The sequence below is a fragment of the Musa acuminata genome, chromosome BXJ3-6 (assembly GCF_036884655.1).
Source record: "Musa acuminata AAA Group cultivar baxijiao chromosome BXJ3-6, Cavendish_Baxijiao_AAA, whole genome shotgun sequence".
Taxonomy (NCBI): domain Eukaryota; kingdom Viridiplantae; phylum Streptophyta; class Magnoliopsida; order Zingiberales; family Musaceae; genus Musa; species Musa acuminata.
Genome location: NC_088354.1, coordinates 10,490,496 through 10,505,689, shown reverse-complemented (window position 1 = coordinate 10,505,689; position 15,194 = coordinate 10,490,496). Strand labels below are relative to the sequence as shown.

Here is a 15,194-nt window from a genome sequence, read left to right as displayed (position 1 = left end):
CGACCATTATCGACACGATCCAACCGTCCATCAAGATCGAACCCCTCGATGATGGACATGGGCGGTCAGATCTTAACCCTCTTCTGATCCGCCGTGAACAATCCCTCCCCTCCCTCCTTCAACGGCCTCCGCCTCCAGTCTCCCCGAAGTCGTCGCTCCTCTCTCTCTCTCTATACTTGGGAAAGCGTTCCTTCCGATCCGCATCGCCGGCCCGGTGGACTGTTCTTCCGGGCATCTTGATCTAGCTCCGAATCCCTCTGTCGAAGCTGCCTGTCATCCGAATCTGTAGGTCTCTTGAGCGAGATGGGTGTCGGCACTTGGATTTCGCTTCTTATTGCATTCGGATGCCTATTCGGAGCTCTTAATGCCAGCGCCGGCGACGCGGATTCGCTCTACAGGTACGATAGGTTCCTTGTTTTATCTGAACAATGTTGGAGAGATGATACGGAAATACCTGTTTAAGTGTAACATGTTGATTGGCTTTGGGACAGTCGTCTATAACTCGACCTGATGTAGATCTATGCAACAAGGCCCCCAACATAAGTGTTCGACCTTTTAATTTTGTTCTTTCATGGATATCTAAATGGAAGTGATACGCATGATCTTGACTGGATTGGATTATAAGCTTAACAATGATATGCACAGAACATACTGAAACTTGATCTAGCCAAGTTGCACTTGATTTGCAGAATTTTAATGATAATTTGTTCTATCTAAGAATCAAGTGATCGATGATTAATTCAGAAAAATAGCATTCATTACTTGGTGTAAGCTCCTTGATATCAGTGACCACAAAAGTTTTTTATGTCGTTGTTAATCTTTGCTTAAGTTCTTGCTAGAAATAGAATGTTGTTGTAGGATCCATGGGTCAAATCAAATTTGAACAAGTGGCCTGCAAAATGAGATACCTTTCTGGTGTGAGACCAACAATGCTTTATGGATCAGAGTGTTGGACAGTTAAGAAACAACATATGCAAAAAAATTTGTATTGTTGAGATGAAAATGTTGAGATGGATGTGTGGAGCCACTAAGAAAAAAAGGAAAAAAATACTTTTATTCGTGAACAACTAGGTATCGCTTCGATAGAAAATAAGATAAGAGAAAATCGTTTAAGATGATATGAGCTTGTGCTTATGAGACCTCCGGATGTGGTAGTCAAAAGAGATGAAATAATTAATGTTAGTAGTACGAGAAAAGATAGAAGGAGATCTAAAAAGACTTTAATGAAAATTATAAATAAAGATTTAAATATTCTAAGCTTAACTAAACATATGATTTTTTATATATCATAATAGCGGCAAAAGATCGATGTAGTCAATCCCAAATTGTTGGGACTTACGGTTTTGTTGTTGTTGGCCTGCATAATGAGATGTGTTAATCTCTTTTCCTTGGAACTAATTTGATATCGTTATCTACTGGGAAGTATTTTCGTCCTTAAATATACTTTAAAAGTTATTAAGCCGATCATTGCATCACTCTCAAAATGGAATAATACATCTTAGTGAATACAAAGTCTGGCTGCATTTTACAATAGTTATTTCAAAGAATTTCAGTTCGATTTGACTCAGAAGCACATTACAAAATTCTGGATAAAAGGTGTCTTCATGGCAAAGTGGATTCAATTATTGTGCTTATACTTTGGTTTCACACAGCTAAGTTCCAAGTACTATGAATTTGCATATGACCTATTCAATTATTGTGATTTTGATGTCACACTACTAAACATAATCAATTTGCCCCAGTCACTCACATCGTGCCACATTGTGGCTGTCACCTGACTTTGTTTTGTCTATAAATGAATGGCATGTTTTTTATGTTATTTTCAAAATAGGGTAGTCACTGGTCAGCATGCGTAAGAAGCTTACTTCTTTTGACAATCAAAGCCACGATGCCCCCTCCGTTGGTCTCACATGGATCTTGGGCCTTTTGTATTCTCATTTTCATGCTGTTATGTGCTTAATTATATTTAGAGTTTTGAACTTATATTTCATTTACAAGAAAGTGACTGGATCATTCAGTAGATGTGAAGGACTGTTTTCTTGAACAGTTGATATGTGACAATGGTGCATTCTTGAACCGAATATCATACTTTTGGTGTGCTAGAGAATCATGTTATTCTAACATCAGTACCTACTATTGTTGAAATTATTGGCATCCAAATCAGGCACCATTTAATATTATTCAGATAGACCTGCTTTAGTAATCTGTGCTTCTTGTTTCACAATGAACATTGGCAGAAAGCTATAGACCATTAAGATTTTCGAGTTTTTGATAAAGATGTGTGTTACTGTGTTGTCTAACATGGTTAATTTTTTATGCTTGTATGAAATCTTGAACTGCTGACTGTTTTAGTAAGTAAGCATTAATATTCTTTTCCTTAAGTTAGTAAGAGGTTTTTTTCAGCCTGGTTTTAGATTATTAAATATAGGTTAAACTTAAGGTATTACTTGGACCTGGATTTTCTTTCAACATGAGCTTAAAACTAAATTTCACACTTCATGACATGCCTCTAAATACCAGAAATTGTGTTGGGCAATGTGAAAAGACTGGAGATATTGGGGACCAATCCATTCGGCACTGCCAGTTTCAAAACAGTGATGTGCCTCTCGACAGTTCATGGTATATGCAAGAGCCACTTTACTTGCAATGGAAGCAACTGAACTGCAGGAGTGACTGCCGGTACTACTGTATGATGCAGAGAGAAAATCAACGGGAAAAACTTGGTCAACATCCTGTTAAGTATCATGGAAAATGGCCTTTCAAACGTGTATTCATTTTCCAGGTTTGTTCATTTCCTCTGGTTTGCAGATAAACTTTGTACAATGTTAAACTTATTTTATTTTATTACTTTGGTGGTAACTCCCCTTGTTTATGTTTTCTTTGCAGGAGCCTCTTTCTGCTGTCCTCTCGGCATTCAATCTATTGATGCATTTCATTGGCTGGCTAACCTTTTTCATCTTACTACGTTACAAGTTACCTGTTAGGCCCCAGAGTCGGAGGACATACTATGAATACAGTGGATTGTGGCATATATATGGTGTCTTATCCATGAATGCTTGGTTCTGGAGTGCTATATTCCATACTCGGTATCTCACCAAACTTGGTCCCCATATAAACTTCCATTTACAGCTTGATGCTTTCTATTATGGTGATGGTGATCAACCTATTGCAGAGACTTTGACTTGACGGAAAAGTTGGATTATTCATCTGCTGTGGCTGTGCTTGGCTATTCACTCATTTTGTGTTTACTAAGGGTATTCGATGTGAAGGATGAGGCTTCGAGGGTCATGTTTGCAGCCCCAATTTTAGCCTTTGTGACTACACATATCTTGTACCTCAACTTCTATGAAATGGACTACGGTAAGGTCTCTTATCATTTTCGAATTTGTTAGCCAACTTCCTTAATTTTACTTGTGATTGTAGCCATTCTTTCTATGCATTGGGAGCATATGTTTTGACCACCTGACGCAGGACATTATTTTTTTGTTGAGATTAGCTCGACTCTATGTAATGCGTTGAATAACTTCTTTCTTTATGGGTGGGGGTTAAGACTGCTTACATTGACTCTCTGCATATCCTGTACTGGTGGGAGTCTTGTGCATTGATTTCTTCCTGTTTTCATCTTTTTTGTACATAATTGAAGAACACAGGACACATTCCTAGCATGGAGGAAGGTTACAACCATGCATTTTCTTTTTTTTTTTTTCTTTTTTTTGCAAAGGGTAAGTGGCAAAGACGGTATTCAAGCATAGTACTTTGCAATAATCTGTCAAAAGCTAGCCAGTACCTTCATGACCATGCATTTCAATTTCCACCGTCATATAGCAGCTACTTCTGTGCATCGTTCTCTAAAGGTTACATTCGAAGATTGCATAACTTGGCAAACAACCATTGCACACTTTCTACCATAAGCACACATGTTCTATAGAAATTTGGCTTACATGTCCAGGTACTAACAAATATAAACTCGAAGAGATCATCCTAATTATCTATATGTATTTATCAAAGAAGCCAACTAAGATAACTTAATGCACAGTTTCTTCTTACTATTTGAATTTGTCGAGTATGATAGTTAGAACCTCAATTAACATGTTAGTGAACTCGACACCACTTGGTGATTCATTTATCCAGGTGCTAATATTACCTTGTAAGATGTCTTGTTCTGTTTTTTAAGATTATAGTTTCAGATTTTGATTCCTAAGCTTTGACCAAAAGATGCTAAGTGATTCTAACAGGAAGTTTAACATTTATTATTGCCCATGACATCCTTGAACCTAAAGAAGACAATTTCACTTATCTGTCTGTCTCTCTCTCTCTCTCTCTCTCTCTCGGTACCATATCCACGACTTGCTTATTGTTTAAAATCATAAGTTATTGTTATGTAGTTAACTATTATTAAACCAATATAGACCAGTGACATTGTAGAAACTAATTGATCCTATTTGATAAACATAATAGGTAAGACTGCATTGTTTGTTGCCGAAATAACCTCACTATTTGTAGGAGTAAGACTGCATACTCTCTTAAACTCTACATTGGCAGTAATCTTATGCACTAGGCTATTCTTTTTAGCAATACTATTTCAACACAGTTTCAAGATTCTCTTTGTAAAGGTACAAGTATCTTTGTAGATGTTAATTATTTGTCTTGTAGATGTTGATGCTTATGGTTCTATCTCCTTGTATCATAATCTACTTAACATCTCAGATTAATATTGTCACAGTAAGGAATATAGCAAGTCTTCAAAGAAGGGAGAGTTTCAACTTAGATTTCTCATCTGTCAGCCAAATCCACATGCAAGATCAGTTATCTCACTTTTAGTTGAATTTAGCAAATAGTACTAAATTCTTTAAGATGCCTTTGGTGACCCTGCTTTATAAAGTCTTTGTTCTACTCCTGAAAGTAAGAAGCCATCTTGTCATCATGACGCAATGGTCAATATCTGTTGGGATGGCAAAGGATGGTCAAATCGACCATCCTGCTTCATCTCATTAAAGGTCATCTTAATGTATACAGAAAGCTATGTTCTCTTTGTTTTGAAGTTCAGTGAATATCCCAAATATGGCTGTGACAACCATTAACCCACATATGTTTCCCATTATTCTCTAATCTTTCTTTTTGTTTTTGGCAGGGTGGAACATGAAAGTGTGCCTTCTGATGGGTGTTTCTCAACTTCTGATGTGGGCAATTTGGGGTGGTGTAACTCGTCATCCTTCACGTTTCAAGCTCTGGGCAGTTGTATTCGGATGTGCTCTCGCAATGCTTTTGGAGATCTATGATTTCCCTCCTTTTCATGGATATGCCGATGCCCATGCTCTGTGGCACGCCACCACCATTCCCCTCACGTACCTCTGGTGGAGTTTCATCAAGGATGATGCCAAGTTCAGGACATCAGCTCTTGTGAAGAAGGTCAAGTAACTAACTCCTTCTCGACTGCCTCTATATCGGCCAAATGCCATGATCAGCATGAAAGAGCAGGTAATGTCATCATCCACTTGTATGTTCTTGATTTGTTTCCAATGCAGTGTTTAGTTGTCAAATATGAATAGAGATGCTTGTTTTTGTTTTAGTTTCTCTGAATTCTGCACTCTTGTTAAGACGAAGTGTGCTTGTTTTCGTTTTGAAATTAATTTAAGGTGATCGATTGTTTTTCATGTTTTACATGAAAAAAACATAGCCGACTCTACTTGATCGAATGAGCAGGGAGTTATCTTTGGTTATTTAGTTCTATATGTTGCAAAGATAAATTGCATTCGATACATTACATAGTTGTAACTTGGGGAAATAAGGCATGCCATGTGGTGAATGATAGGATAACAACGTAGATTAGCTTTAAGATTAGGGGTCGGATGTTGATCGGACGAGTTGCATTGGACACACCCGTAATGAACGACAAGCGGTCCTAAGGGATTATACTGTTGATAAGGGATCGGACATACGGAGATCCAAACGTCACGTTATTGCAATTTAATTTTCTTACAATTTTTATATGGAGGGATTTAACCAGCTTTATATGTTTCTTCTACCTGCTTCGAGGTGTGGGAATAGATACCGTTACCGTGATGTAAGAGTACGGCTAAAAAGGTTAGGACGTCGATTGCAACGTGTCATGGCCCGATGTAACGGTTCGTTGTATGAGCCAAGTCGACTTACGGCGTTACTTTCGAATCTTGCATGCCTGGTGGTCAAAGTCAAACGACCAATACGTGAACGATTGATGTAGAGCGTCTCGGTGTGCTTCGCGGTGTTCTCCTTCTCGTGCACCGCAAAAGCCTCCGCACGTAGTAATATTGTTCATCTGCTGCCGCTGTTTCAGCGACTGACTGACTGACGGACTGCAGCCCCTCTCTCTCTCTCTCTCTCTCTCTCTCTCTCTCTCTCTCTCGCTTTTTGCTGGCTTACACCGCCGTTAAAAGTTGGGAGAAAGAAGAAAAGGAGAGAGTTTGAACTTTGAAGAGAGGAAAGGCATTCCTCTGACTCTTTCTTAGTAATTGGTAGTAAAGGGTTTAAAGGTCGGCTTTCACCCCTGGCTCTCCCGACCATGGAATCCTTCACCCTGCTCAAATACTGGCGGGGCGGCGGCGGCGGAGGAGGAGGAGGAGGAGGAGGATCCACCGTCGCTGAAACCCTTCGCGCTTGCAGCGCCACCCCTGTGGTCGCCACCGCCTTCCTACGCCCCTCCTCGGCTACCACGGATGACAGCGGCGACAACGACGACGATGAAGGACCCTTCTTCGACCTCGAGTTCCCCGCCCTTACCGTCGACGACGAGGTGGAAGAGGGCGAGTTCAACTTCGAGCTGAGTTCCGTCGGAAATGGTGGCGGCGGCGGAGGAGGAGGGGGTGATGACATCCGGACTGAGGATTTCTCCCCCACTGAAGACCTCTTCTTCAAAGGGAAGCTCGTCCCTTTGGGACCTTCCTCGATCGTGATCGCGGCCTCCGAGTCTGACAATAAACCCCAATTCCCGGCGGCCTCCATCCTCAGATCCGCCACCAAGTTTCGTGTTTTCTTGCTCGGGCTCCGCAAGCCCAAACCCACCGCTGCGGAGCCCAATGCCGCCGCCGTGGCTGGTGCCTCCCCGAGGCAGCAACTTCAGCAGCATCAGAGCAGGTTCTTCGTGAAGTTTAAGGTGGAAGAGCTGCCCATCATCTCGCTCTTCACACGGGACAACAGCTCCCGGAACTCCTCGGCCAACCGGGCGGTGAAACCGCAAGCGGAAGACACCGCCGTCTCCGTCACAGCGGCGGAGGAGAAGAGGCTGGCGAGGGAAGTCGTTCAGAAGTACGTCAACATGATCAAACCGCTCTACGTCAGGGCTTCCAGGAAGCACGGCGAGAAGCCGAGGCTTCCCGGAGAGCCAGCGCAAGGAGAGGTGGAGCCGGAGGAAACGGCGCCGGCGCCGGCGCCTGCGGCGAGCTCGGGCGGGGTGAAGGGCCTCCCGGCGGGGCTGAGGGTGGTCGGGAAGCGGCTGGGGAAGATCCGGTCGGCGTCGGCGACCGTGGCCGCGGTCCCGCCTCCTCCACCGCCGCCACAGCGGCGCGACGACACGCTCCTGGAGCAGCAGGACGGGATCCAGAGCGCCATCGCCCACTGCAAGCGTTCCTTCACCGCCCCGGAGAAAGGTACGCGAGCGACGACGCACCCGATCCTAGATACGGTCACCGGCGGTGTCCCTTAGTGCTCTTACTTGCTTTACTTGCTTCCTAAGGCCTCGGGCTCTCTGATCTCGCAGGGTCGCAGTCGCCGTTGGCGAGATCGAAGAGCGACCCGATCCGGGCGATGGGCGATCAGATCTGAGCCGCGCTTATTCCCGGCCGTCCGATTTTGGCAGTAACAGTAAAAAGCCTTCACTGTGTCTCATCTCCTTGGTTCTCGTAGCAAGTAGAGTAGGAGGAAGGCCTCGCTGTAAAAATCGTGCGTTCGATCTATCCATGATGCCAAATCGTGCGTTCGATCTATCCATGATGCCAAGTACTGGTTGTGTCGACTATATGTGGTGGGTGTTTGATTGGCGAGCGAGAGTGCAATGATGAGAAGGTGAGAGTGATGGGGCTGAGCTTTGCTCGCTCACTCTCACATGTGAACGAACACCGGAGGGGAGGGGAGGGGAAAGATTCCCGTGGCATCGGGAAAGCTGCAGCTTAATATGGCAATCTTATGGCAATATGGTGGAGCAATGAATGCTTTAGGTTCTGTCTCTGCTCTGTGTGCTCGGAGGCTTTGTGCAGCTCACGTACCCTGGAAATGCGCCACCTTTTTTAGCTTTTCGGCAGGGGAAAGTAGCAACCTCAGACCCCAAAAGACGTGGCCGATGATACCTTCCGTTTTCTTTTGTTTTATTTGATACATTTATTCTTTTTAATATCTTAAATATCTTTTATCACCGTAGTTTTTTTTTTCTTTCAAAGCTATCATGCTTTCTTTAATGACGCTCATAGCTCTCACCCCATCATTTCGATCCTATCATCTTTTATCTTGTCATTTTGATCCTATCATCTTTCTCTTATAATTTTTATCTCATCATAATTCTCATCATTTCATCTCATCGTCTCATTATAATTATCATCTTTCCTCTCGAAGGATATGGTAACAAATAAGACGCTATTGTCGTGAGGAAGGAAGTCAAACATTGATGACAATATAGAAAATTATTTAAGGTGTTGGAAAAAAAGATTGAAGAGCATGATCCAAGAAAAGTTCAAAAAGAAATATTCTTTTAAGAAAAATCGTCCAAAGAAATATGTAAGCCTTTCTCCTAAGTCGCAATAAAATGCATGAAGAAATCACGTACCATTTATTAGAGAGAGAGAGAGAGAGAGAGAGAGGAGTCATTACAAAGTGGTCGTCTTCAGCGCCGCGGTTTACTCCAGGAACGTGATGGTTGGGAATAAGTAAGATAAAACTGGTGGGGGAGAAGAGACAAAGATGGATGTGGGAGTTGGTAGGGAGGGTTTATTTCTAAATGGTGTTGGATTCAGCGTTGTTGGTGGTCTCCCCAACATGACATGAGCAATAACAGGAGCAGTGATGCTTGTGATTCTCCGATGGAAGAAGACCATGATTTGTCTTCGACTGAGTCTGGTGTTGACCAGCAGCTCTGTTCGTGAGGGGGGGCGTTTTGATCCTTGGCTTATTATTGGAAGGGCCACAGGCATCATCACCTTGCCCAACTCTCTCTCTCTCTCTTATGGACTCGGCAGTCAGCACACATCTCTATGCTCCCGCCATTGTTTAGGCTGCAATTGGATGCGTTGATGTAAGTTGGCCTGCGTAAAAAAGTTGGAAGATAAGGTTAGTTATGCGAAAGTATTATGACCTGGGAGAAGCTTTGAATGGGAGCACATGGCATCTTCATCCAGCAGCAAGCTCAAATAATTTAGGACTCATTAAGAACTATAAAAATAGTAGGAAATTTTCGTTTATAGTCATACAAAATTTGAAGTTTTGATCGTCTTAGAAAAACGTCCAAAGGACCTAACAACAGTGCAGACGAAGAAGAAGACACTAAAGATAGGAGGTCTCAGGTAAGGGGCAGTTCAAATTATATGCTGTATGTAACATGGTCAGGAGCAGTATACAAGGAACAGTATATTATCCTTGTTGGATCAGCAGATGATTTCCACTGGTATAGGCAAATAAAAACCTTGGGATTACATAATGGATTGAAAGCTGATGGTGTTTCTGTTAATGCAGCAAGTGTTTTGGGGATCAAACTTGACATGAAAAAGTCTTCGATGGCTAATGGGAAGAAGAGGAATTACTCACAACCATGCAGACTATCATGGACTTTGGTGCATGAGCCTACCATAAAAGGTGAGGATACAATTTTCACTACCAGAGAAGTATGATCCTAATCATGCATGTTCTTTATGAATAAATATATAAATGCTTAGAGAAGAATGGACGCATACAGTAACATCTTATTATAACAAAAAAAAAAAATCAATAATGATAAATAGCAAATATCAAAGAGAAAAAACAGTTACTTAAAAGTCAGGTATGCTTCATGAATCAAAATGTTCACAGATTAGAAGAAGAGATAAGAATGTTGAAATGGATGTCTGTGTAACCAGAAAGAATAAAATAAGATTTGCAATTATGAGAAGTGACATCAATAAACAACCTAATATGGTCTGAATATATCTAAGATAATAAGATTTGATTAAACGATGAAAAATAATATGGCTGCCATTTCACTATCATTGACTTACCGTGAACATAACTTATTGACTAGAAAAACTCCACACAGTTGATCAAAACAGTTGGATCAAGCTTAATCATCATCTCATCATCATGCCATGCATTCACGTAGAAGCGGCATGAGAACAAAGAGGTGAAAATGGTCAGCACAAGTAGAACAATAAGCATGACATATCATAGATCCATTGATCTTCATCAAAGCATTTCAAAGATAATACTATAATAGGACCAACAAGATGACAATCAACATCTATATTGCGTAATAATTAAGAAAATCAACGTCAATCAGGACATTGCTTGCATCTGACTGTGGAATTCTACTATTCAAAAGCTAATTTAACTTGATATAATGGTTTCAACAAACTTGATTGAGAACATAAAGAGCTTTTACTATCACCATAGAAATTACTAAAAGATTATTACCAATATGCTCAGCTCTACTTCGGCCTTTGGATAAACATTTATGTTTTCTTTGGCACAATAGAGTAACCATTATGAGGACACGGAGAAACATAGAAGGATTCATTGGTGCAATGGAATTATTAATTGCTACTATTGTGACTCGATATCACCAAATAATCTAATTAATAAACAATCATATTCTTGCAATTCATTACCTACGGAAACAACAGAAAAGAATTTGTGATCAACTCTTGTTCATTCACCAAGTCTATTAACTGCCAAAAACTATCGAGAAAGAACTTCATGAACCCATAAAGTTAGTTGTCTTCTAGATATTATTAACAAACATACATGTAAAAAGAAAAGGCATGAATGATGAATGAGGAAATGGAAAAGCACAAGAGGCAAATGCCTACGAGCTACAGCTACCAATATTCCCTTTTCTAGTTTTCTGATAATAATACCAGTGAGAAAACGAAAAACTGCAAAGAAACTGAGAAAAAGAAACTTGAATCAGAGAGGACAATGATTGCCTGAGCTCACTGTAGTCTATTAATTTAAGAATATCCACATAGCCATGTCGATTTCAGCAAACTCGCTCTAAAAGGCGACAAAGAGAATTGAATCCAGCATATGAGACATGTACCACTCCATTACCAACATAGCACGGTTCTGTTCTAGACTTCTCATAAACTTATTTACTTCCCTTGGTCATAGATCCATACCCAACACTTCAGCCAAGAAAGACTTAATTCTTGCAAATCACCAAAAAATTAATGGCTTCTTCATCATATGAACACAATATAAAGATCAAACAGAAGCAACAACATGAATTGACAGAGAGGTGTGAAAATAAAACAAGCAGGCAATCACCTCCATGTTCAGCAGAACTTTGTCTTGTCATGTGTTCGTTACACATCAGTAGCACACAGCGAAAGAGAAAAACACAAAAGTTTGTTGTTTTTTATATTTATCTAATAAGAGTGGGAAGACTACATCACCAGGGAGGAGTAGATCCCTGTCTTGTTGAAGGAGATCTTGATCCTAAGCTCCCATCCCTTGAAAACCTTGTCTTCTCTTTTGGGGTGCTTGCGAATGGGCTAGACCCACGATAGCTAGCTCGAAGAGTCTCATCCACAGAGCGAGAAGACTTGGCAATGGCATTCCTAACAAACTTCTGAGCAGCTGGAGAAAGTGTTCGCACACTTGGGCTGGCACTGCCTCCTCTTGCTGGTGATGGCAATGGTGGCTTTTGAAACATCTTAGACCTCTCTCTCACCTTACGTGCAGCTTCCCTCGCCAACGAATGAGCTTTCACATCCCGAGATGAAGGCAGAGGGATCCTAAAGTGAGGCCCATCACTGCTTCCACCTATGCCGGCGGGCATCTCCTCGAGGTCTAATCTCAGAGGTGTACCCTCTATCTCTCCCCATGTCATGAATGGGGATTCATCAACACCTGGTGCAGGGGACGGAGTCCTGACAAAGCTGTAGCCATTCTCTCCTTTCTTGGTTGATTCCTCAAAGAAGGGGTTCGGTGTTTTCCTCAAATCCTCCAAGTCATACTTTTTAGACCTCTCAGCCTCCCGATCAGCAAAAGGCCAAGCAGCCCCAGTCGGAGTGGTACCAGCGACCGGGGTGTAGAGAATTGCGACAGACTCCTCGTCCTTCGTGGGCCTTGATTCGGATGCTGATTTGCCGTGAAACCGAGTGTTGGAACGGTTGATCTCCTTGGTGAGGCCCTTGAGCCGCTCGGCCTGCTCCTCCTCGGTCAGTGGCACCTCCCCCCCGTCCGCCGGATCATACATGAGGAGATTCTTCGCCGTGTACTTCCAACCATCCAAGGTGCTAACCGGCTGCCCGGAGGTTCCATATCCATCGGTGATCCGGTCCTTCTTCACGTCTTCTAGGGTTTTAATCGGCGTCTCCTTCTCGCCCTCCAACAGATGGGCATATTTCTCTTTCCTCTTGCGATTGACCTTCTCCATGATCTTGGAGAAGCTCTCGTTATCCTCGCTAGTGTACCGACCAAGGAACTCATCCAGCGAGAGGGAGGTGTCGACGTCGGCCAAGGGATCGTCGTGCGTCGCGGGGCCTGAGGGACCATCACCCGCGGGAGGGATCGACGGGGTGGAGCCGAAGGGCGTGGCGGAGGAGGGGAAGAAGGAGGATCCGGGGGTGCGGGTCCGGGAGCGGCGTGCGGAGGCGGTGGCGGCGCCGGGTTCTCCAGCGGCGGCCCGGCGTTCGAGGATCTTGAGCTGGGCGTCGCGGATGAGGACGGGATCGCCGGAGCGGACGGCCTCGAGCCAATCGAGGCGGTCGCGGAGCCTGGGGATGTCGGGGAAGAAGTCGCGCTCGACGATGCGCTCTATGGCGGCGACGTAGGTGTCCTCGTCGAGGACGGCCGCGCGGCGCTTCCGGGGGTTGCCGGCGGCGACCTCAGAGGAGGAGGACGGCGCTCCATCGGCAGTCGAGGGGGTTCGGGCGGCGAGGGAGGAGGAGGAGGGGGGAGTAGAGATCTGGCGAGGGGAATGGCCGGGCGACAGAAGCATGTTCGCTGCGTGCTGGTGGGGATTCCAAGAACCGAAGGCACAGATTGGGAAGTTGAAGAAGGGTGGGGGGATCGAAGGAGGGTATGGAAAGGCTCGCGGGGTGAGGAAGCCGAACAAAATTAGGGCTCCAATCGACGATTCCTACTACAAATTGGATGGGTCAATTTGCCCTAATTTTGACTTCTAATTGAAGCTAGAAATTATTGGTCATCGACGACAAACATTAATCTCTCGATTAATTCAAAGTTGGTCGAATTTATAATGTATTTTCATGTGGTCTTAAAATTAAAATTAAATATTCAAAGTTTTAAAAATATATTTCATATTTAGAATAATTTACTACGAATAATACTTCATAATTGGTTTTTCTTTTTTTTTTTAGAATTTACTCGAGGCATCCAAATCTGTTGAAATACCCAAAAAGCCTCATAATTCGTTCCCCAAATCACCAAATTAAACTTCGAAAATTCCTATGATAATAATAATAATATTATTATTATTATATAATGAACTATAAAATTCCTCATAATGAACTATAAAGTCATTAAAATCAATAAGAATTATATAAATTAAGGGGATAACTATTAGTATTATTATTTTTTTAATTGTTGTAGTATGAGATGAATTGAACAAATTTTATTATATTATACTTGTAAATTAATCATGATATACTCGATTGCATAACCAATTGCAATGTTTTTCATTTTAATATTGGTTCAACAAGAAAGCAAGTTGATATATATATATATATATATATATATATAAATTATTTTTGGTTTGAAGTGATTTGAAGAGTTTTTAACCCATATTTGATACTTTCTAAGTTAACACTACAATCGAATGTAAGAAAATTCATTTATGAACGTAACAGTAAATCATATTATCAATCTCACTTTAATGTTTTAATATAAAATATAAATCTTTTGATGCAAAAACTGATGTTATATTATACAGAATACTGTCTTGAAATGAGATGATAATGATGATGGGTAGTTGTGTAGCTCTCTCTTATTGCAATTCAGATGTCAGTATTCCTCGATCTGCTTAGTATGTCTTAATTCAATATTTGACGGTCGAAGTTGACGGTTGGTTGTTATCGGTGTTAATCTTAATTTAATATCAGTCGAAAAAGTACGGTTTGTTCAACTATGATAACACTAAATTTGTATATTTGTGTTAGAGTTATTCTCAATAAATGTCTACTCTAAATTAACTTAGAGTTTGGATGATTCAAAAATAAATCTTAGAAAATATATCAATATGCACCCGGGATCGATGATAATTATGAGAAATAGTTATGCATTACAGTTGAATTTAATTATGATCATGATGTCATGAGTGTCGAACTCAAAATATGGTAATAGTTGATTTGACTTAGTCAACACCTCGATCATGAAACGTCGAGGTGTTAACTATTTGTCAATCACATGTCTTTCACATGGTGTTAAGGTGTTCGACACATGTCACAATACATAAATATGTCTATTGTACATTTTCATATGTGTTGAGATGTCAACGCAAGTCGATCACAAGGCATTGAGGTATCGATTGCATATCAACCATAAGTCACCCATGCAATACCAAGATGTCGACTAAGTCATTAGTCCAAGTCACTATGCTAAGCACCTTCTCTTTACTTTTGTTTATTTATTTGAAAGGATGGATCATCGTTGATCGAGAGGTGAATTTTGTCTTTGACTAAAAACTGTTTGTAAATATGATGTTCTTACATACTCATTAGCTTGTATAAGATCATCAAATAAAGGACGAGACATATGGTTAAGATGCAGATAAATTGTTCTCGCTAATATTTTGCTTGCATAGATTAACCAAAGCAATACATAATACATTTGGATTGCTCAACATAGAGAGATCGGCCCCTTCCACAGAAAATTGATTTGTTCTTGAACAGACCAAGGCTCCATTTAGGTTGCTTTTTTTACTTAATACTCAGGTGACTCAAAAGTTCGGTAAACAATATGTGCATGTGAGTGATGCCATCAACAACAAGGGGTAGAAAACCATTCATTTCCAAGTT

General features: G+C 41.6%; 3 protein-coding genes across 3 annotated transcripts; 2 read left to right on the top strand and 1 right to left on the bottom strand.

The window, feature by feature from the left end:
• Positions 1-17: 17 nt before the first annotated feature.
• LOC135641864 (uncharacterized) lies at positions 18-5,654 on the top strand. Its single transcript, XM_065157644.1, has 5 exons — positions 18-398; positions 2,521-2,782; positions 2,887-3,086; positions 3,173-3,360; positions 5,132-5,654. Exons 1-5 carry the CDS (start codon positions 304-306, stop codon positions 5,416-5,418), a joined length of 1,032 nt encoding a protein of 343 aa, XP_065013716.1. The 5' UTR covers positions 18-303; the 3' UTR covers positions 5,419-5,654.
• Positions 5,655-5,809: 155 nt separating this feature from the next.
• Positions 5,810-8,397, top strand: LOC135641863 (probable membrane-associated kinase regulator 2). Its single transcript, XM_065157643.1, has 2 exons — positions 5,810-7,625; positions 7,736-8,397. Exons 1-2 carry the CDS (start codon positions 6,542-6,544, stop codon positions 7,798-7,800), a joined length of 1,149 nt encoding a protein of 382 aa, XP_065013715.1. The 5' UTR covers positions 5,810-6,541; the 3' UTR covers positions 7,801-8,397.
• Positions 8,398-8,700: 303 nt separating this feature from the next.
• LOC135641636 (uncharacterized) lies at positions 8,701-13,290 on the bottom strand. Its single transcript, XM_065157160.1, has 2 exons — positions 11,607-13,290; positions 8,701-9,269 (listed from the first exon to the last, which is right to left on the bottom strand). The coding sequence occupies exons 1-2, from the start codon at positions 13,154-13,156 to the stop codon at positions 9,161-9,163; spliced, it is 1,659 nt and encodes a 552-aa protein (XP_065013232.1). The 5' UTR covers positions 13,157-13,290; the 3' UTR covers positions 8,701-9,160.
• Positions 13,291-15,194: the final 1,904 nt, after the last annotated feature.